Source organism: Chiloscyllium plagiosum, unplaced genomic scaffold (genome assembly GCF_037043375.1).
Source record: "Chiloscyllium plagiosum isolate Xiang-an unplaced genomic scaffold, Cpla_swu_hap1 HiC_scaffold_12, whole genome shotgun sequence".
Classification (NCBI taxonomy): domain Eukaryota; kingdom Metazoa; phylum Chordata; class Chondrichthyes; order Orectolobiformes; family Hemiscylliidae; genus Chiloscyllium; species Chiloscyllium plagiosum.
Genome location: NW_028270150.1, coordinates 103116399 through 103139304, shown reverse-complemented (window position 1 = coordinate 103139304; position 22906 = coordinate 103116399). Strand labels below are relative to the sequence as shown.

At 46.7% G+C, this 22906-nt stretch overlaps 1 protein-coding gene across 3 annotated transcripts in view; it reads left to right on the top strand.

Moving 5' to 3' along the window:
* Window positions 1-22906, top strand: part of LOC122555475 (complement C3-like) — an 83866-nt gene that overhangs the window by 6035 nt on the left and 54925 nt on the right. For all 3 annotated transcript variants that reach the window (XM_087993134.1, XM_087993133.1, XM_087993132.1), the window contains exons 2-5: window positions 1602-1794; window positions 9811-9988; window positions 11458-11528; window positions 14994-15082. In XM_087993134.1, the coding sequence (XP_087849260.1) occupies window positions 1602-1794; window positions 9811-9988; window positions 11458-11528; window positions 14994-15082 (531 nt within the window). The remainder of the gene's footprint in view (window positions 1-1601; window positions 1795-9810; window positions 9989-11457; window positions 11529-14993; window positions 15083-22906) is intronic.

Below are 22906 nucleotides of genomic sequence, written 5' to 3'. Positions count from 1 at the left end.
AACTGCTTTATTGAAGAAAACAATTAGAAAATCACGTGCACAAAGAATTAAGGTATCAAAGAATAGAATCTCTACAGCGTAGAAACAGGCCATTCGGCCCAACAAGTCCACTCCAACCCTCTGAAGAGTAACCCACCCAGACCCATTCCCCAACACTTCCCCCTGACCTAACCTACACATCCCTGTTCACTATGGGAAATGTAACATGGCCAATTTACCTAACCTGCACATTTTTGGACTGTGGGAGGCAACCGGAGCAAACAAACGCAGACACTGGGAGAACGTGTAAACTCCACACAGACAGTGGCCCGAGGCTGGAATTGAACCCGGGTCCCTGGTGCCGTGAGGCAGCAGCGCTGACCATTGAGTTACCGTGCCACCCAACTGTGCAAAAGTGACTGTTGGGTGCCTACTTTGTCAAACCTTCCCCCTCCCTCATTCTCTGTTCTGACAGGTCTCTTAATACACAAGATCGAGTGAGAATTGTTTGGGTGTTTCCTTGGGACACAACCAGACTCAGATGCTCTTGTGCTCCAGTGGTAATGTCCCTAACTCTGGGCCAGAAGGGCTAGGGTTTGAATCCTGCATGTCCCACACTGCATGTTATAATATGCCTGAACAGGTTGAACAGAACTCCATCGAGAGCATGGTGGGGGCCAGGGTCTGTTTCTCCCTCTTCTGTTTCCACTCTGTCATCTTTCAGAAATGTGTTGTAGCTGTTGGGAGCCCTGAACAGCAGAATCTTGGCTCCTATCATGTCCGTTCTTTCCAAAGATCTCTAATTGTAGTGTCGCTGAGGGTTTCCCCTTGGCTAGCTCACTGAGGGGCAATGTGTGGCAGCAAAGCTGGGAGATTGGGGCAAATAACTGACTTCTGCTCCTAATTCACATGTTCCTGTCCTATGTTCCAATACAAGAACTTGCAAATGTTTCTAGACTGCACAGACTGAAAGAATGGGTGACAAATTGGTCAAGCCAACTTGATTGTTGATCAAGCCAACTTTTTCTTCAATGTCCCTTAGGACAGAAATGAGGAAGAATTCCTTCAGTCAGAGAGTGGTGAATCTTTGGAATTCCCTGCTCCAGAAGCTCATTCATTGAACATATTCAATTCCAGGGTCTATAGCTTTCTAGGCATGAAACATTAGAAGGTAGTGGAGGAAAATAACATTGAGGCAGATGTGTATTCATTATGTAAAATGATGGTTCAGTCTCAGAGGGCCAAATGGCCAGCTCCTGCTTCTCATCTATATGTCCCCTATGTTCCAATGGAAGAACTTGCAATTGTTTATGGACTGCACAGACCTATAAAATGGATGACTTGAACTTTATTATTGGTCTGCATCAAAGCAACTTGCTTATTTAAATGCCTCCAACTGATGCTCTGATACTGAAATCCCAATAGAGCATGTGCAGGAAGAGGATGCCCTAGTGCTGAAAGACAAATAAATCTAACCAACCGATCAAATCCTTTGAGTGTCTCAATCTTTGAAACTCAAGTGTCGACAAACCCAGACTGTGTCCTCGATAGTAAACCATATTGGGTGAGGTTGGAAGGGTGACTGATTGACTCACTATTGTTCCCCATCTGTGTTTTGCCAGCTACTTGATCACCGGCCCAAGGATTGTTCGTATTGGTGTGAAGGAAACGGTCACCATCCAAGTGTTTGAGGCTCGTGAGAATGTTAATGCCATTGTTTACTTACTGAACAATAAGAACATGCTGGTGTGCTCCGAGAGGCACTTGGTCAAACTGAACCGCACAAATAACTTTGCTGAAGTCTTGTTTGTCCAGGTAACTGGTATTGGTTCATCCATGAGGACCACTTAGAATTACCCAGCTCATCCTAATTCTTTATAATATCTCATTAACTCTTAGCGAAGCCTTGTGCTTGGTTTCCTCTCAGCTCACATATTTCCCTGGATTATCCTTCCCCCTCATCTCGAATCACGGAATGACAGTAATGCAGGAGGAGCTAGTTCAGGCCATCATGCCTTTCACGGCTCTCTGTAAGATCTATCCTGTTCCCTCTAGCTTTGATCTCAGCAATTATTTCCCCTTTAGGTATTGATCCAATTTGCGCTTGAAGATTACTATCGAATGTGTCACTATTGTCAGTCCAGACAGTGCACCCCAGATCACAGCAACTCGCTGTGTTACCAGTTTTAAAATTTCATTTCACCTCAACTTCTTTGCTGGTTCCCTCAAATCGGTGACCCTGGTTATTAACCTTTCTACCACTAAAAGCAGGTTGTAGCATTCACATCTCCTTGATCAAACCCTTCAGCAACATTTTCTGGGATCTCCTCTCATCCCCACACATGGCTGAATTCACTCTTCCCTGGTACCATTCCACTATATCTCCTCCGCGAGATTTTTATGCCTTTCAATATCCACACAATTGCACACAATCCCTCTTGAGGCCTAACTAACCTACGTCTTGTTAAGGATTTCTGTCACCTTTCTGATATGGGCCACATTTTCAGTCAGGATTCAGGAAAAGCTCCCACGGTGCAAAGCCCTGAATGATTAGATTAGATTCCCTACAGTGTGGAAACAGGCCCTTCAGCCCAACTAGTCCACACTGACCCTCTGAAGAGTAACCCACCCCAGACCCATTTCCCTCTGACTAATGCAGCTCATACTATGGACATCTTTGGACTGTGGGAGGAAATTGGAGCACCCGGAGGAAACCCACACAGACACGGGGAGAATGTGCAAACTCCACACAGTCAGTCGCCCGAGACTGAAATCAAACTTTGCACCCTGGCGCTGTGAGGCAGCAGTGCTAAACACTGAGTCACTGTGCTACCTGTAATCTTCAGAACTTTGTCCTGGAGGTGGGAGAGGAGTGTGGGCAATGGCCAATGCTGTAGGCAGCCTCGGAAGCAGTGCAGAGGGAGCCCACAAGGCCCATGGGGTGCCAAAGTGGTCCAAGTGCGTGCCTTGTCACTCCAGAATGCTACTCCAATGAAGATAATGAAGAAGCAGCCCTCTAACCTTCACCTCTCATGCTCCATCACATCCTACACTGTCTCCATGCCCCATTCACACCAAGTCACACCACCTCATGCCTCCCCAATTATCCCTGTACAATCTCATGCACTCCATTGCCATCTGTGCCTCTCCATCCACCCTTCACATCCCTTCATAGCCCAGATATTAGCATAGTGCCAGCTCATGGCTCCCTGCCAGTCACCATCAATGCCAACTCATTCAGTATCCACCATAAGTAGACTACAGGAGCCAGGCTAACATGAACTAAAATAAGGTACTAATCACCAAAACTTTTTAAAAATGTAAACTTCCACTGACAACATTTAAAATTTTTCAAATAATTAATCCTCGTGAAGACAAGATTTGGTATTGATAGCACCAATCAAAGACCTGGTTGAAGCAACTTGGACTTGGCAATCAACCTATGAACCCCCCACTGTGATAATAACAGACTGTGGAAGCAGTCAAGTAGCACTAAACCCATAAGGATAACCAATTATAATAGCAAACTACACATTTTTCAACCACAGGACAAACTTTTCATTCCAAAATATAAAGACCGGGTGATTTAAATGACTTGACCGTTCGCCAGTGTGTACTTTTTATGATATTCTTAATAATCCCAAAGAGTACCTGAGACAGGGATGGTGGAGGCTTTGCAAATTCTAGAAATAAAAATAGCTTCTGTTTGATAGCAACTGCACTGTAACATGTCCTGCTTGATGCATTTTACTCTCTCAGGGCGTCCACAGTAAAACTGCATGAATGCTCTGTCCCTGCAGAGGCTGCAGTCCAATTCCCACCCTATTCACATATATTGTTAGAGGAACTCAACAGGTCTGGTGAAGAAAGAAAAGCAGGGTTGAAGTTTCAAGTTTTATAGGACTCTTCTTCAGATCTGAAAAGAGAGGTGAAAAACTGATTGGTTATATGTCCCTGGAAAAGTGGGGAGGAGCACGTGGAAGAGAAGATATCTCATTGCTAAGAATCTTCTAGGAAGTAGTGATCACAATATAATAAAATTGCAAATTCAATTTGAGGATTAGCAACTTGGGTCTCAACCTTGTGTCTTTAGCTTAAATTAGGCTGGAAAAATGGAACAACGGAAAGATCAGTTGATGAACAGATATTTCATTATACTCAGAAAACATTTATTTCCATCAAGAAGAGGGACTCAGTGAAAGGATAAACCACCCTTGGTTAAGAAGGGCAGTCAAGGAGAGTAGCCAATGGAAAACAAAGGCATACAAAGCAATGAAAACTAATGGTAGGCTCGAATGGTGGGAATTTTTTAGAAAGCAACAGTAAATGACGAAAAAGGGGGAAAATGGATGATAAAGTAAATTGGCAAGAAAGTTCAAAACAAACAGCAAGAGCTTTTATGTACATATAAAAAGGAAGAGAGTAACTAAAGTAAATTTGGGATTTTTGAAGAATGCAACTAGGAAATTGAAAGAATTTAAACCAATATTTTGTATCGGTCTTCACTGTAGACATCCTAAAGATAAGCAAAGCGTTAGTTCCAAAGATCTTGTGACTGTCTCAATCATGACAATATGTTTTGAAAACTAATGGGACTAAAGGTCACTAGGATCTGACAGCCACAATCTCAGGTTTTTAATGAAAGTGGGTACAGGATAATGGAAGCATTGATCTAAATATTCCAGAACTCACTAGATTCCAGCAGACTGATGTGCTGCTCCGGTTCAAAATGTGAAGGAGATCAAAAACAGGAATCTATGGGCCAGTTAGACTAACATTTACCAGTGGGAAAGTACTAGAGTCTATTACAAGGGGAACAATAGTAGGATGTTCAGGAAAGTGGAACACAATCAAACAGGGTCAATGTAGTTGTGTGAAAGAGCCATCAAATTGACAAATTTGCTTGGGTTCCTTCAGGATATTATAAGCAGAGTTGAAAAATGGGAACTGGTAGATATAGTATATTACCATGTTGTTCCACCCTCCTGGGGCTATCTGCCTTGCTGTGTTGTTCCAGCCTCCTGGTGCTGCCTGCCTTACTGTGTTGTTCCACCCTCCTGGTGCTGCCTGCCTTACTGTGTTGTTCCACCCTCCTGGTGCTGCCTGCCTTGCTGTGTTGTTCCACCCTCCTGGTGCTGCCTTACTGTGTTGTTCCAGCCTCCTGGTGCTGCCTGCCTTACTGTGTTGTTCCACCCTCCTGGTGCTGCCTGCCTTGCTGTGTTGTTCCACCCTCCTGGTGCTGCCTGCCTTGCTGTGTTGTTCTAGCCTCCTGGTGCTGCCTGCCTTCCTGTGTTGTTCCATCCTCTTGGTGCTGCCTGCCTTGCTGTGTTGTTCAACCCTCCTGGTGCTGCCTTACTGTGTTGTTCCAGCCTCCTGGTGCTGCCTGCCTTACTGTGTTGTTCCACCCTCCTGGTGCTGCCTGCCTTGCTGTGTTGTTCCACCCTCCTGGTGCTGCCTGCCTTGCTGTGTTGTTCAACCCTCCTGGTGCTGCCTTACTGTGTTGTTCCACCCTCCTGGTGCTGCCTTACTGTGTTGTTCCACCCTCTTGGTGCTGCCTGCCTTACTGTGTTGTTCCACCCTCCTGGTGCTGCCTGCCTTACTGTGTTGTTCCACCCTCTTGGTGCTGCCTGCCTTGCTGTGTTGTTCCAGCCTCCTGGTGCTGCCTGCCTTGCTGTGTTGTTCCACCCTCCTGGTGCTGCCTGCCTTACTGTGTTGTTCCACCCTCTTGGTGCTGCCTGCCTTGCTGTGTTGTTCCACCCTCCTGGTGCTGCCTTACTGTGTTGTTCCACCCTCTTGGTGCTGCCTGCCTTGCTGTGTTGTTCCACCCTCCTGGTGCTGCCTTACTGTGTTGTTCCACCCTCCTGGTGCTGCCTTACTGTGTTGTTCCACCCTCCTGGTGCTGCCTGCCTTGCTGTGTTGTTCCACCCTCTTGGTGCTGCCTGCCTTACTGTGTTGTTCCAGCCTCCTGGTGCTGCCTGCCTTGCTGTGTTGTTCCACCTTCCTGGTGCTGCCTGCCTTGCTGTGTTGTTCCACCTCCCTGGTGCTGCCTGCCTTGCTGTGTTGTTCCACCCTCCTGGTGCTGCCTGCCTTGCTGTGTTGTTCCACCCTCCTGGTGCTGCCTGCCTTGCTGTGTTGTTCCCCCCTCCTGGTGCTGCCTGCCTTGCTGTGTTGTTCCACCCTCCTGGTGCTGCCTGCCTTACTGTGTTGTTCCAGCTTCTGCCAATCTACCTTGAATCCCAGCAGCTTCAGTTTTTTTGTCTCTAAGTAGTGAAGTAGTTAAGGCTTCCTCTGTACCTGTTTTTAAAACTAAGATAGACAATTGTTTGAACAGTAGAGAGATTAAGGGGTATGGTGAGCGGGTGGGTAAGTGGATCTGTGTCCATGAAAATATCAGCCATGATCTTAGTGAATGGTGGAGCAGGCTCGAAGGGCCAGACATCCAGTTCCTGCTCCCTCGTTGTTATGGCCTTCTGTTCTAAGTTCATTCCATACATGTTCCACCCTCTGCTTGAAAGAGTGGCCCCTCAGGTGCCCTCTGAACCTTCCCCTCTCACTTTAAACCTATAGCCTGTAGCTTTGAACTCCCTTATCTGAGGCTGTTCACTTTATCCATGCCCCTCATGATTTTATAAACCTTCACAAGGTCACTCCTCAGTTTCTGAAGTTCCAGGGAAAAATGTCCCAGTTTCTCTAGCCTCTCCTTATAGCTCAAACCCTCCTTCTGAATCTTTTCTGTGCATTTTTCTAATTTAATAACATCCTTACGATAGAGGGGTGACCAAAACTGGATGGGCCAATGGGCTGTGAAGTGGCAGATGGAGTTTAATTCAGATAAATGCGAGGTGCTGCATTATGGGAAGCAAATCTTAGCAGGATTTATACACTTAATAGTAAGGTCCTAGGGAGTGTTGCTGCACAAAGAGACCTTGGAGTGCAAGTTCATAGCTTCTTGAAAGTGGAGTCGCAGGTAGATAGGATAGTGAAGAAGGCGTTTGGTATGCTTTCCTTTATTGGTCAGAGTATTGAGTACAGGAGTTGGGAGGTCATGTTGTGGCTGTCCAGGACATTGATTAGGCCACTGTTGGAATATTGCATGCAATTCTGGTCTCCTTCCTATCGGAAAGATGTTGTGAAACTTGAAAGGATTCAGAAAAGATTTACATGGATGTTGCCAGGTTGGAGGATTTGAGCTACAGGGAGAGGCTGAACAGGCTGGGGCTGTTTTCCCTGGTGCGTCGGAGGCTGAGGGGTAACGTTATAGAGGTTTACAAAATTATGAGGAGCATGGATAGGGTAAATAGGCAAAGTCTTTTCCCTGGGGTTGGGAGTCCAGAACTAGAGGGCATAGGTTTAGGGTGAGAGGGTTTAGTGTGAGTTGACTATAATTGGTGGTCAGGAGGTTGGGACAAGTCCTTGGTTGAGGAGATGGGAGGACATGTGAGAAGATCGGTTGTGGAAGGTAACATAATTGGAAGAGATGCAACACAGACATATAAAGTTGGAGGACAGAAACAGAGTTAGTGCAAACAATAGAAAAGAGATGAAAAGTATCCAATTGCAGCATCTCCCTGAGGTCACGTGCCTGTTCTGTGGGGCTAGTGAGGGTGAGACGGTGGGGAGGAGAGGTGTGTATGGAGAAGCATTTGGCAATCTATGACATTCACTTTTCTCATGTGATGTCTTGTATGAGGTAACGGAAAGAATGAATGGAGACTACATTAAGCTCCACTCAATCTCACAAAGACTTGGTAGGAAAATGAGGTGTGTAGCCTGAAGTGCCGATGGTGACAGATATTAGATTACTTACAGTGTGGAAACAGGCCCTTCGGCCCAACAAGTCCACACCGACCCGCAAAACAACCAAACATTTACCGCTTTCCTAACACTACGGGCAATTTAGCATGGCCAATTCACCTGACCTGCACATCTTTGGACTGTGGGAGGAAACCGGAGCACCCGGAGGAAACCCACGCAGGCACGGGGAGAACGTGCAAACTCCACACAGTCAGTCGCCTGAGGCGGGAATTGAACCCGGGTCTCTGGCGCTGTGAGGCAGCAGTGCTAACCACTGTGCTACCGTGCCGCCCACTAATAAAAGCCACCTTGGCTCAAAATTAGACAGCTTGTCAGTGGTGAGGTCCTCAATGTCTTCAATGGCTCCTGATGGTCTGTTATCATGATGTGGAGGTACCAGTGTTGGACTGGGTTGGACAAAGTTCAAAATGACACAGCACCAGGGTATATCCAACAGGTTTATTTGGAAGTACAAGCTTTCAGCGCTGTGCTCCCTTACAGCTACCTGATGAAGGAGCAGTGCTCCGAAAGCTAGTGCTTCCAAATAAACCTGCTGGACTATAGCATGTGTTGTGTGATTTTAAACTGTTATCATGTTGAACTAGACAATGCAACTTGCACCTATTGCTATCATGCACTAACCTTCATCTTGCCTCTTTTTGTTAAGACTCACTAGTGGTTCACTTACAGCCTTAGACACAGTGTGGAAAGGAGACCCGGTGACAGTTCTCTGTCCCAGAACATTTGCTGGACCAGCACACGCAACACACTCTTTTCCAAATGTCCCACTGTCACTTGGATGACTCCATTTCATTGGTACCCAAGGCCCTGATTGGCGTTTTCTGCAGCCCTGAAGAAGTGACCATGTCGCTGGGCTTACTTTGGGGTTTCACTGGGAAACTGCAGGAACAGTCCCTCTCGAATTCCAACACCGATGTTTGCATCAGAAAGTATGGAATTGATGAGTCAGCCCCAAACCATGACACCCAGAGTATCGTGAGGACATCCTTCTCCCCTAACATCTCGATCTCCACCCAAACCCCTACCATCCACCCATCCCAGTCTCCTCCCGAAACTCCTACCAGCCACTGAAGAGAAAGTGAGGACGGCAGATGCTGGAGATCAGAGTCGAAGAGTGGGGTGCTGGAAAAGCACAGCCGGTTAGGCAGCATCCGAGGAGCAGGAGAATCGATGTTTTGGGCATAAGCCCTTCATCAGGAATGCCCAGAACGTTGATTCTCCTCCTCCTCGGATGCTGCCTGACCTGCTGTACTGTTCCAGCAGCCCACTCTCAACTCTGATCTCCAGCATCTGCAGTCCTCACTTTCTCCTAGTTGATTTCAACCCGACTGCAAAGCCCCTTCCAAGGATGCCTACTTTGAAGAAGTTTTCCTCCTCTCCTGATGAAGGGCTTATGCCAGAAATGTCGACTGTCCTGCTCCTTGGATGCTGCCTGACTGGCTGTGCTTTTCCAGCACCGCATTCTTGACTCTTCGACCCTACCATCCACCCGACCTGATCTCCTCCTAACCCCTCGAAGAGTCAGAACACCATTGGCCAAAACCCAGGTCCAAAGAGGAGAAGCCTTTTCTTATTGGTGGATCCCTGTCCCACTGATCCAGCGTTACCTATAAAGCCACGTTCTGATTGGACCGTGTTGTCCAGCGTGCCAGGTTGCTGTCGAGAGGGGGTTTAGTGAGGATGTAACTGAGCCTCTGAGGTTAATGGTGACCTCAGTGGCCATGTGCTCATACTCTGCTCGGAGGCTGGAGTGAGCTTCCCTATACTGTTACCATCCTGGACAATCTCATCAACCAACATCATTTCAAAGTAGGAAGCCTGGCCTGAGATTGTGTTAAAATCTGAAGAAGACAAGCTAAAGCAGTATCCACCTCACTCCCAACGGTCATATTGAGTGTAAGCATCATGTTTCACCCCGCTATGGTATCCGCCATCTGACTACTCTCTCAGGAAGTCTTTTGATGTTGTGTTGGATGTTATAGCCTGTATAACTCATGGTGTCATTCACTGTCTCAGATTCTCCCAGAGAACGCCACACAATGCAAGTTACCCAGCAAGAAGCGATATATTACATTGGCTGTGGAAATCCCCAGTCTGTTTCCAAAACGGAGAATGGTTCACCTCCAGCTTCTTCCGAAACCATATTTCATTTTTATTGAAACCGACAAGCCCACCTACAGACCGAATGACACAGGTAAAACTTGGGATCGTGCCATGCTGCTGGCCTTCATGCCCTTTCTAAAACAATAACTGCTGCAGCTCTGAGATGATCTTGACATTGGGGTGGACCTTGTCACTTCTTTCATCTGATTCAGCCACCAATTCCCCTCCCCTCGACCCTCCCACCGACAGCCCCCCCCTTCCTGATGCTGCCTGACCTGCTGTGTTTTCTCCAGTTCTACTTTTTATCCACCCTGACTCTCCAGCATCTGCAGCTCTCACTATCTCTGAGTCATATATTGGATGTCCTCTCTTATTCCGCTGCTGCTGTGTCCTTTAGCGTTTTGGATAAACCAAATTACAATACTAGACCAGAGTAGTGCTGGAAAAGCATAGCAGGTCAGGCAGCGTCCGAGGAGCAGGAAAATCACAGTTTCAGGCAAAAGCCCTTCATCAGGAATACAGGCAGAGTGCCTGCAGTGTGGATAGATAAATGAGAGGAGGGTGGGGTGGGGAGAAAGTAGCATAGAGTACAATAGGTGAGTGGGGGTGGGGAGGAAGGTGATAGATCAGAAAGGAGGATGGGGGAAGGTAGCAAAGAATACAATGGTTATTGGGGGTGGGGATGGAGGTGATAGGTCAGAGAGGAGGGTGGAGGAAGGTAGCAAAGATACAATAGGTAAATGGGTGTGGGATGGAAGTGATAGGTCAGAGAGGAGGGTGGAGTGGATAGATGGAAAGGAAGATAGGCAGGTAGGACAGGTCATGGGGACAGTGCTGAGCTGGAAGGTTGGAACTGGGGTGAGGTGGGGGAAGGGGAAATGAGGAAACTGGTGAAGTCCACATTGATGCCCTGGGGTTGAAGTGTTCCGAGGTGGAAGATGAGGCGTTTAGATTAGATTAGATTAGATTAGATTACTTTACAGTGTGGAAACAGGCCCTTCGGCCCAACAAGTCCACACCGACCCGCCGAAGCGCAACCCACCCATACCCCCACATTTACCCCCTACCCAACACTACGGGCAATTTAGCATGGCCAATTCACCTGACCTGCACATCTTTGGACTGTGGGAGGAAACCGGAGCACCCGGAGGAAACCCACGCAGACACGGGGAGAACGTGCAAACTCCACACAGTCAGTCGCCTGAGGCGTTCTTCCTCCAGGCGTCGGATGGTGAGGGAGCGGCGGTGGAGGAGGCCCAGGACCTCCATGTCCTCAGGAGAGTGGGAGGGGGAGTTGAAATGTTGGGACACAGGGCGGTGGGGTTGATTGGTGCAGGTGTCCCGGAGATGTTCCCTAAACGCTCTGCTAGGAGGCACCCAGTCTCTCCAATGTAGAGGAGACCACATCGGGAGCAACGGATACAATAAATGACACCGGTGGATTTGCGGGTGATTTTACTGAATTACAATATGCCCATTCCACAGAACATATTGAATGAAATGTTGGGATTTGTTAGTTGAAAGATGTTTGATGCATTTTCTTGCTAAATCTGCTTTCAGTACGATTTCAAACCTTTTCCCTTGATCACGAGATGAAGCTCTCAAATTGCGATGTTGACATGGAAGTCTGGGTAAGTGATTGTCTTGTTTCAGCACAGGTCACTCATTGACAGCCTGTCACTTGTTTCAGGGTGCACTGTGTGGCCTGTTGTGGGTTGGTCACTTGAAAGATTCAGGTAGCAATTCCATTCAGAGAAAGATTCCTTTGAAGTGATGCAGGGATATTTTTGAATTCTTTTTGGTTTCGTACACGGCGTTTGTTACACTCAAAGTGGTCTCCTCTACATCGAGGTGACCAAGCGCAGATCATAGCATCCCTAGTCTGGAAACAGGCCATTCGGCCCATCGATTCCATACTGACCCTCTGAAGACCATCCCACCCAGATCCACCCCATCCCTGCAACCCAGCATTTCCCATGAGCAACCCACCCAACCTATACATCCTTGGATGCTATGGGCAATTGAGCCTGGCCAATCAACATAGCCTGAACATCTCTGGACTGTGGGAGGAAATTGGAGCACATGGGTGAACGTGGAGTACATGCAAATCCCACAGAGACAGTCACCCGAGGGTGGAATCAAAGCCCGGTCCATGGCTCTGTGAGGCAGCAGTGCTAACCACCGTGCTCCCCAAATGGGCTGGCCACTTTGGAGGACATGACCCTGAGCATCCTGTCACTTGCCACTTGAATTCCCCACCCTATTCTCACTCTGCCCTCACTATTCTCGTTGTCCCCTTCTCTGCTGGCAAAGCTTGGTGAGCTCCAGGAGCAGCACCTCATCTTCCGACTCGTTTCAATCTACTGGACTCAACACTGAGCTCAACATGACCTCTGTCTCCAGCACATTTCTTTTATTTACACTGATCTGGTTTCATTTCTTTCTTCATCCTTTAATGTTATATTTGGATGGTTGTGTGCTGCTGGAAAAGCACAGCTTGTCAGGCAGCATCCGAGGAGCAGGAGAGTCAACGTTTCAAGCATAAGCTCTTCATCAGGAATGTTTGAAGAGCTCATTCCTGATGAAGGGCTTACGCCTGAAACGTCGATTCTCCTGCACCTCGGATGCTGCCTGACCAGCTGCGCTTTTCCAGCAGCACACTTTTTGACTCTGATCTCCAGCATCTGCAGACCTCACTTCCTCCCATTTGGATAGCTGCTATTGACACCTCATCTAGGAAGCCATTTTATTTGATTACTTTTAGCACTCCCTTTGGCTTTTGTGTTTTGGTGCGGGGTTTCTCTGTCCTTCAGCTAAGCTGAGGCCAGGCCTTGAGGTTTCTTTTAAGCAATGTTTGTTTTTATAACAATGGTGACAGACACCCTGCTCTGAGCTGTTCTTGATCCAACCTCCTGGTATAGTCTACCAAGGTGAGAGCTACATCACAGCTTACTGTCAGGTTTCATGTCCTCACTTCCATTAGCAGTGCATACCTGGATGATTTTCACAGAATCACGGGAGGAAGCTATTTGACCCAACATATTGTCCTGGTTCTGCACACATTTTGACTTTGTACCATTCTCCTGTCTTTTCTCCATTAAATGCTGACCATTCTTTAAATCGAAGCAATTTTCAAATGGCCTTGCGAATGCCTGAGTTGAACGTACCTCCACCAACGGCTCAATGTGTGAAACTTCACAACACGTTAACTCCTTCTGTAAATGACTTTGTGTCCTCTGCTTCTCGCTCCTTTAACAAATGGAAACAGTTTCCCCCATCTACTCTATTCAGCCCACTTACGATGTTCACATCTTCCTCTAGGCCTTCTTCTCTCCAAGGAGAACAGTCCCAAAATATCCTCATCACAGAAGCTTTTCATCCCTGGAATAATTCGTGTAAATCACTTCTGCACTCTCTCTCCAATATATTCGCAACTTTCCTATAACGGGGCACCGAGAAACATACACAATACTCCAGTTGTGCCTAACTAGTCTTGGACAAGTTCAACATCGTCTCCTCTATGTTTTTTCTAATAAAGCCGGGGATTCTATATGATTTATTCACTACTCTCCACTTGTCACATACACAGATATGAACTCACACGCTCGCCCATACGAAAACACACACACGCTCACACGCAAAAATACACACACACAAATGCACATGCAACACACATATAAACATGCAGACACAAACACAAGAACACACACCTGGACAAATACGCGCACACACATGCACACGCAGACACATTCACACACGTACACATTTTAAAATTCATTCATGGGTTGAGGATGTCTCTGACTTGGCAGCATTTATTGCCCATCCCTAATTGCCCAGAGCGCAGTTAAGAGTCAACCACGTTGCTGGGGGTCTGGAGTCACATGTAGCCGAGATAAGGAAGGCAGTTTCCTTCCCTAAAGGACATTAGTGAACCAGGTGGGTTTTTCCCTGACGGTCAACAATGGATTAAGGGTCATTATTAGACTCTTAATTCCAGATTTTTAACATACACATACAAACACACACACATATACACATATGCACATGCATACCCATATACACTTACACACACACTCAAACATACACATTCACACACATATGCATGATCACCTGACTACCACACAGGAAAGATCACCTGACCACCCAACTACTTGCCTAACCAATTCCTGACTACCCAATTACCCCTTGAACTGCCTACCTGCCCCCTGAACCAACCAGCCTACACCCAATCCAATTCATGACCATCCTACAATCTAAAAACCCTCCTACTAGCCCTCATTGCAATGCAGCTTCCCCACCTGATTGCCCCCTGTCCCGATCACCCACTGATTCAATCATTCCCTCATTCACTCACTAACCCACTCCACCCCTAACTGACTGTGTCACTTACCCTCCCATTCACTTGATCACTCACCCCACAATTAACCCACTCCCTCACTCACTGAGTCACTCACCCTGTCACTGACTCATGACCCCCCCACACTTACCCATTACTTATCCAGTCAACTACTCATTAACTCACTAATCCAGTGCCCTACTTACTGTTGCACTACACCCTCCATTGTCTCACTAACCCACTGACTCACCCATTTAATCACTCATTAGTCCATTCTTCCACTGACTCACTTCCTCATTCATCCATTCACCCACACGCATTGTGGGCTCAAGTGGACTCAGTAGCTAGTGCTATAAATGGGACCACTCAATGGATGGTTTGTGCTTTACCCAGGATCCTGGCTGAAAACGAATAGGTGTGCTCAGTCACAAGAAAGCCTTTCCTGGCTGTAGGAATACACCACGCATCATGGCTGACCAGGGGGGTTTGGCTGTTTTTGCATTGCTTTCAGCGTCTGTTTGCTGTGCAAGAATTTTACATTACGACAGGGACTGCACTTCGACAAGGACTTCATTGACTGTGAAGCTCTTTGGGATCATGAGGCATGCGATATAAATGTACATCTTTCGGGTAATGTTTGCTCCCTTTTGCCTCCTGGGCAATACACATTGAGATGGTTCCTTTGATACTGATGGATGTTTGTTACCAACATGAAGTTCCTGACAATAACTGATGAAGAATTTGTCCTGTTGAATTCTAGCAATCCACCACCATTGTTGCAAAGGTCAGGAGTCGTAAGCATGGCTCGACGGCAGTCTGCAGGGGAGAAGTGCAACTCCCGCCCTCACTGTGAGTGTTTGGTTTGTCTCATAAATACTTCCACATCATCACACATAGCTCAGTAATCAAGCACCTTCAGTCTACTGTTCACTACAGAGAGTGACGCACATGAGTCCTCAGATGGCAGGATTGATGTATGGAGACAGACTGTATCGTTCAGGATTGTGTTGAGAAGAGTGAGGGCAAATCTTGTATAACATTCTAACTGGACTAGACAGGGGAAATGCAACAAACATGTTCCTGATGGCCAATGATCGGGAAACAGGTCAATCGGGTAGTTAAGAAGGCATATGGGACATTTGCCTTTATCAGTCAAGATACAGATTGCAAGAGCAGGGAGGTGATGTTAGAGCTTGGCAGGACCTTGGTTAGGCCACAGTGATGTGTGCAATTCTGGTCATCGTAGTACAGAATCCCTGCAGGATGAATGCAGGCCAACCAACCCTCCCAAGAGCATTCTACCCAGATCCTGTATTTCCCATGGCTAATCCACCTAACCTGCACATTATGGGGCAATTTAGCATGACCAATCCACTCGATCTTTGGACTGTGGGAGGAAACCGGAGCACCCGGAGGAAACCCACGCAGACACGGGGAGAACGTGCAAACTCCACACAGACAGCCACCCAAAGCAGGGATCGAACCCGGGGCCATGGCACTCTGAGGCAGCAGTGCTAACCACTGAGCCACCGTGCCTCCCGGGCCTATAAGATGGATGTGATTGTACTGGAAGGGGTGATTCACCAGCATATTGCCTGGGATGGAGCAGGGGCTGGATAAGCTCGAGTTACTTTCTTCGGAGCAGAGAAAGTTGAGGGGGTGTGCCATAAGATTATGAGGGGCATGGACAGGGCAGAGAGCAAACAGCTGTTCCCCTCAGTTAAGGTGTCGGTTACAGTGGGATAAAACTGTAAGCTGAAAGGCAGAAATGGATTTGAGAAAAACAAAATGCACCTCGCGGGTGGTGGAGGTCTGGAATACACTGTCTGGGAGGAAACCTCACAACCTTTGAAAAATACTTGGATGAGAGTTTGGAAAATCATAACATTCAAGACAATGGGCTTAGAATGGGACTGGCGTAGATTTAATATATCTGATACAGACATCATGTGCTAAACGTCTCTTCCATACTGTCTGATTTGACAAATCTATGATCTGTGGTCATAGTCTAAGGATGCAGGGTAGGCCATTGAGGACGGAGATGAAGAGAAATTTATTCATGCAGAGAGAGCTGAGCCTGTGCAGTTCTCACCTCACAGAAAGTGGTTGAGACCAAAGCAATGAGTGTTTTAAAGAAGGAGGTATAAGACATACAGCATGGAAAGAGATACTTCGGTCCAACTAGGCTGCATCGACCATGTTCCCAAACCAAACTAGTCACACTTACCTATGTTTGGCCCATACCCCTCAAAATCTTTCCCATTCATGTTCTTATCCAAATAGTGTGATAAAAGGCAGTCAGCATGGCTTTGTGAGGTTCTGGATCAGTGGTGCTGGAAGAGCACAGCAGTTCAGGCAGCATCCGAGGAGCAGTAAAATCGACGTTTCGGGCAAAAGCCCTTCATCAGGAATAAAGGCAGAGAGCCTGAAGTGTGGAGAGATAAGCTAGAGGAGGGTGGGGGTGGGGAGAATCCTTGCAAGGATGCCTGCCTTGAAGAGGTTTTCCTCCTCTCTCTACAGGAATCTTAGGGAGTCCCTCTCCCACTGCAACTCCCAGGTCATTTCCTCTGCCCTGAAGCTCTTCAACCATGTCCTGAAATAAACTTGCTACCACAGCCACATTTGCTTCCTATCTTCTTTTCCACCTATCCACTCCACCCTCCCCCCACCCCGACCTATCACCTTCATCCCCTCCCCCACTCACCCATTGTACTCTATGCTACTTTCTCCCCACCCCCACCCTCCTCTAGCTTATCTCTCCACGCTTCAGGCTCTCTGCCTTTATTCCTGATGAAGGCCTTTTGCCCAAAACGTCGATTTTATTTCTCATCGGATGCTGCCTGAACTGCTGTGCTCTTCTAGCACCACTGATCCAGAATCTGGTTTCCAGCATCTGCAGTCATTGTTTTTACCTATGGCTTTGTGAGGGGCAGGTCATGCCTCACAAATCTTATTGAGTTCTTTGAGGAGGTGATGAGACAGATCGACGAAGGTCGAGCAGTGGATGTGGTGTACATGGACTTCAGCAAGGCATTTGATAAGGTTTCCCATGGTATGTTCATTCATAAAGACAGGGAGTTATGTGATACAGGGAGATCGGGATTCAGAATAGGCTGGCTGACAGAAGGCAGACAATGGTTGTAGATGGAAAGTATTCTGCCTGGAGGTCAGTGGTGAGTGGTGTCCTGCAGGACTCTGAACTTGGGCCTCTGCTCTTTGTAGTTTTTATAAATGAGGAGATTTGGGCAGTAGGTTAGTATGTTCGCCAATGACACAAAGGTTGGAGGTGCCGTTGATAGTATCGAGGGCTATTGCAGGCTGCAGCACGACATAGTTAGGATGCAGAGCGGGGCTGAGAAATGGCAGATGGAGTTCAACCTGGACAAATGCAAAGTGATGCATTTGGAAGGTCGAACACGAATGCTGAATATAGGATTAAAAACAGGATTCTTGGCAGTGCAGAGGCACAGAGGGATCTGGGTGTTCAAGATCCCTCAAAGTTCCCACCCAAGTGGATAGGGTTATTAAGAAAGCATATGGTGTTTTGGCTTTCATTAACAGGGTGATCAAGTTTAAGAGCCGCGAGGTTTTGCTGCAGTCTACAAACCCCTGGTGAGAACACACTTGGAATATTGTGTCTAGTTCTGGTCACTATTATAGGAAATATAGAGTCATAGAGTCATAGAGATGTACAGTATGGGAACAGACGCTTCAGTCCAACCCGTCCATGCCAACCAGATATCCCAACCCAATCTAGTCCCACCTGCCAGCACCCGGCACATATCCCACCAAACCCTTCCTATTCATATACCCATCCAAATGCCTCTTAAATGTTGCAATCGTACCAGCCTCCACCACATCCTCTGGCAGCTCATTCCATACATGTACCAACCCTCTGCATGGAAAAAGTTGCCCCTTAGGTCTCATTTATATCTTTCCCCTCTCACACTAAACCTATGCCCTCTAGTTCTGGACTCCCCGGCCCCAGGGAAAAGATTTTGCCTATTTACCCTATCCATGCCCCTCATAATTTTGTAAACCTTTATAAGGTCACCCCTCAGCCTCCGACGCTCCAGAGAAAACAGCCCCAGCCTGTTCAGCCTCTCTCTTCTGAATCCTTTCAAGTTTCACAACATCTTTCCAATAGGAAGGAGACCAGAATTGCACGCAATATTCCAACAGTGGCCTAACCAATGTCCTGTACAGCCGCAACATGACCTCCCAACTCCTGTACTCAATACTCTGACCAATAAAGGAAAGCATACCAAACGCCCCCATCACTATCCTATCTACCTGCGACTCCACTTTCAAGGAGCTATGAACCTGCACTCCAAGGTCTCTTTGTTCAGCGACACTCCCAAGGACCTTATCATTAAGTGTATATGTCCTGCTAAGATTTGCAGCACCTCGCATTTATCTGAATTAAACTCCATCTGCCACTTTTCAGCCCATTGGACCATCTGGTCAAGATCCTGTTGTAATCTGAGGTAACCCTCTTCGCTGTCCACTACACCTCCAATTTTGGTGTCTTCTGCAAATGTACTAACTGTACCTCTTATGCTCACATCCAACTCATTTACGTAAATGACAAAAGGTAGAGGACCCAGCACTGACCCTTGTGGCACTCCACTGGTCACAGGCCTTCAGTCTGAAAAACAATTTTCCACCAACACCCTCTGTCTTCTACCTTCGAGCCGGTTCTGTATCCAAATGGCTAGTTCTCCCTGTATTCCGTGAGATCTAACCTTGCTAACCAGTCTCCCATGGGGAACCTTGTCGTAAGCCTTACTGAAGTCCATATAGATCACATCTACCACTCTGCTCTCATCAATCCTCTTTGTTACTTCTTCAAAAAACTCAATCAATTTTGTGAGACATGATTTCCCACGCACAAAGCCATGTTGAATATCCCGAATCAGTCCTTGCCTTTCCAAATACATGTACAGCCTGTCCCTCAGGATTCCCTCCAACAACTTGTCCACCACCAACATCAGGCTCACTGGTCTATAGTTCCCTGGCTTTTCTTTACCGCCCTTCTTAAACAGTGGCACCACGTATGCCATCCTCCAGTCTTCCGGCACTTCACCTGTGACTATCAATGATACAAATATCACAGCAAGAGGTCCAGCAATCACTTCTCTAGCTTCCCACAGAGTTCTCGGGTACACCTGATCAGGTCCTAGGGATTTATCCACCTTTTCCCGTTTCAAGACATCCAGCACTTCCTCCTCTGTAATCTCGACATTTTGCAAGATGTCACCATCTATTTCCCTACAGTCTTATCTTCCATATCCTTTTCCACAGTAAATACTAATGCAAAATACTCATTTAGTATCTCCCCCATTTTCTGTGGCTCCACACAAAGTCCGCCTTGCTGATCTTTGAGGGGCTGAAAATGTGTTGCTGGAAAAGCGCAGCAGGTCAGGGAGCATCCAAGGAGCAGGAGAATCGACGTCTTGGGCATGAGCCCTTCTTCAGGAATGACTCTTCCTGAAGCCCTTCCTGAAGAAGGGCTTATGCCCGAAACGTCGATTCTCCTGCTCCTTGGATGCTGCCTGACCTGCTGCGCTTTTCCAGCAACACATTTTCAGCTCTGATCTCCAGCATCTGCTGTCCTCACTTTCTCCTAGTTGATCTTTGATGGGCCCTAGACTTTCCCTAGTTACCCTTTTGTCATTAATGTATTTTTAAAAACCCTTTGGATTCTCCTTAATTCTATTTGCCAAAGCTATCTCTTGTCCCCGTTTTGCCCTCCTGATTTCCCTCTTAAGTATACTCCTACTTTCTTTATACTCTTCTAAGGATTCACTCGATCTATCCTGTCTATACCTTACATATGCTTCCTTCTTTTACTTAACCAAACCCTCAATTTCTTAGGTCATCCAACATTCCCTATACCTACCAGCCTTCCCTTTCACCCTAACAGGAATATACCTTTTCTGGATTCTCGTTATCTCATTTCTGAAGGCTTCCCATTTTCCAGCTATCCCTTTACCTGTGAACATCTGCCTCCAACCAGCTTTTGAAAGGTCTTGCCTAATACCATCAAAATTGGCCTTTCTCCAATTTAGAACTTTTAGATCTGGTCTATCCTTTTCCATCACTATTTTAAAATGAATAGAATTATGGTCGCTGGCCCCAAAGTGCTTCCCCACTGATACCTCAGTCACCTGCCCTGCCTTATTTCCCAAGAGTAGGTCAAGTTTTGCACCTTCTCTCGTAGGTACATCCACATACTGAATCAGAAAATTGTCTTGTACGCACTTAACAAATTCCTCTCCATCTAAACCTTTAACACTATGGCAGTCCTTTGGAGAGGGTGCAAAGGAGACTTACCAGGATGCTGCCTGGACTGGAGGGCATGTCTTACAAAGAGAGGTTGACTAAGCTCGGACTTTTCGGTCTGGAGAGAAGGAGGAAGAGAGGTGACCTGATTGAGGTATACAAGGTAATGGGAGGCATGGATAGAGTTGATTGCCAGAGTCTTTTCCCCAGGGTGGGATTGACTGCCATGAGGGGTCATTGTTTTAAGATATTAGGAAGAAGGTATAGAGGAGACGTCAGAGGAAGGTTCTTTATGCAGAGAGTTGTGAATGCATGGAATGCGTTGCCAGCTGTGGTGGTGGAAGCAGTCATTCGGGACATTTAAGGGACTGCTGGACATGTACCATGGATAGCAGTGAATTGAGGGGTGCAGGATTAATCCTTGACACAACAACATGAGCCGAAGGGCCTGTACTGTGCTGTACGTTTCTATGTTCTATGTTCTAAATGCCTTTTAAATGTTATAACTGTACCTACATCCACCACTTCCTCTGGCAGTTCATTCTACACATGAACCACTCTCTGTGTAAAAGTATCACCCTTCATGTCCTCTTTAAAACTCCTCTCACTTTAAAAATATGCTACCTAGTTTTGAACTCCCCCCACACTCGGGAAAAGATCCTTGCTGTTCACCTTATCTATGCCCTCACAATTTTATAAACCTCGATAAGGTCACCCCTCAACCTCCTATGCTCCAACGAAAAAAGTTCCAGTCTATCTTTATAACTCAAATCCTCCATTCCAGGTAACATGCAGGTCAATCATTTCTGAACCCTCTCCAGTTTAATAGTATCCTTCCTATAACCAGGAGACCAGAGCTGGACATAGGAATCCAGAAGGAGTCTTACCAACATCCCAGACAACCTCGACATGGCATCCCAACTCCTGCACTCAAAGAGAGGGATTGAAGGATGGAGGGAGAAGCAGTGAACAGGCAATTGAGTTGGATGATCAACCATGATCATGTTGAATGGTGGAGCAGGGTCAAAGGGCCGAATGGCCTATACCTGTTCCTATTTCCTATGTTTCGACAATAGGAGTTACGGAGCAAAGGAGTGTGAGTTTGGGTATTTCTACAAAAGCCAGCACACATGTCATTAAGAAGTCAGCATGTTGAGTTTAGCTTTCCTGGAGTCATATACGTTGCTGTTAATCAGATGTGTTAACCTGGCTATTAAGATGTTCAGAACAATACACAAAAAGCTTTTTTTTTAAGATGGAGGCCTATAGATTGCCATTATCACTTGGATAAAAGAATTGTCAAAAAAAAAGCAAGTCAGTTATTTCTTCGACTGAAGGAGGATAGAGAGTGATGTTCGCCAGGCGTTAGTGCTGGGTCCACTGCTTTATTTGATCCATAGAAATGGCTTGGAGTTTCAAAATGCACAGAGGATACCGAACTTGGAGGTGTGACAGGCAACAAGGATGATGTCCAATCGACTGCAAAATGAACAGGCAAGTGGTAAATCAAATTTACTGCAGAGACGTGTGAGGCAGGAAGGATAGAGAGAGACCATTTGGGGTGAACAACAGTTGCATTGGTTGTGCAGGTACATTGCGTATATATATATATATATACATATATATATAGATCTTTGAATGGAGCAGGACACATTGAGGGAATGGTTGGCAAAGTTTGGATTGTGGGTTCAGAAGTAGAGCTGTTGAGTACAAGAGCAGGGGAGTTACACTGCACCTTTGTAAAGCTCTGATTAGACCCAGTCTAGAGTATTTCATTTGGTTCTGATCACCACACCTTAAGAGGGGTTAACAGGGTCCTCGAGGCTGGGCACATGGTGGGGATGGGGATGGTTGTGAGGGGAGTTGGGGAGGGCGGTTTGGGATGGATTTACCTGAATGGGTTCCAAAGTCATAGAGTCATCAACTTATGCAGCACAACAATAGGCTCTTTGGTCCAACCTGTTCATGACAATCAGATATCCCTAAAATGAGCTAGTTCCATTTGCCAGCATTTGGCTCACATCCCTCTCAACCTTTCTTATATCCATCTCACATCCCTTCTTGTACCCAGCCAAATGCCTTTTAAATGTTGCAATTGTACCAACCTCCACCACTTCCTCTGGCAGCTCATTCCATACACACACCACCCTCTGCGTGAAAAAGTTGCCCCTTAGGTTCCTTTGAAATCTTCCCCCTCTCAGCTTAAATCTATGCCTTCTGTTTTTGGACTCCCCCAGCTCAGCAAAAGACCTTAACTATTCACTTTATACATGGCTTTCATGATTTTATAAAGCTCTATAAGGTCACCCCTCAGAGTGAATTTAGTGACAAGGTCAGATTGGTGAACCTAGGGCGGTTCCCCTTAGAGCAAGGGCGATTGAGGAGCGC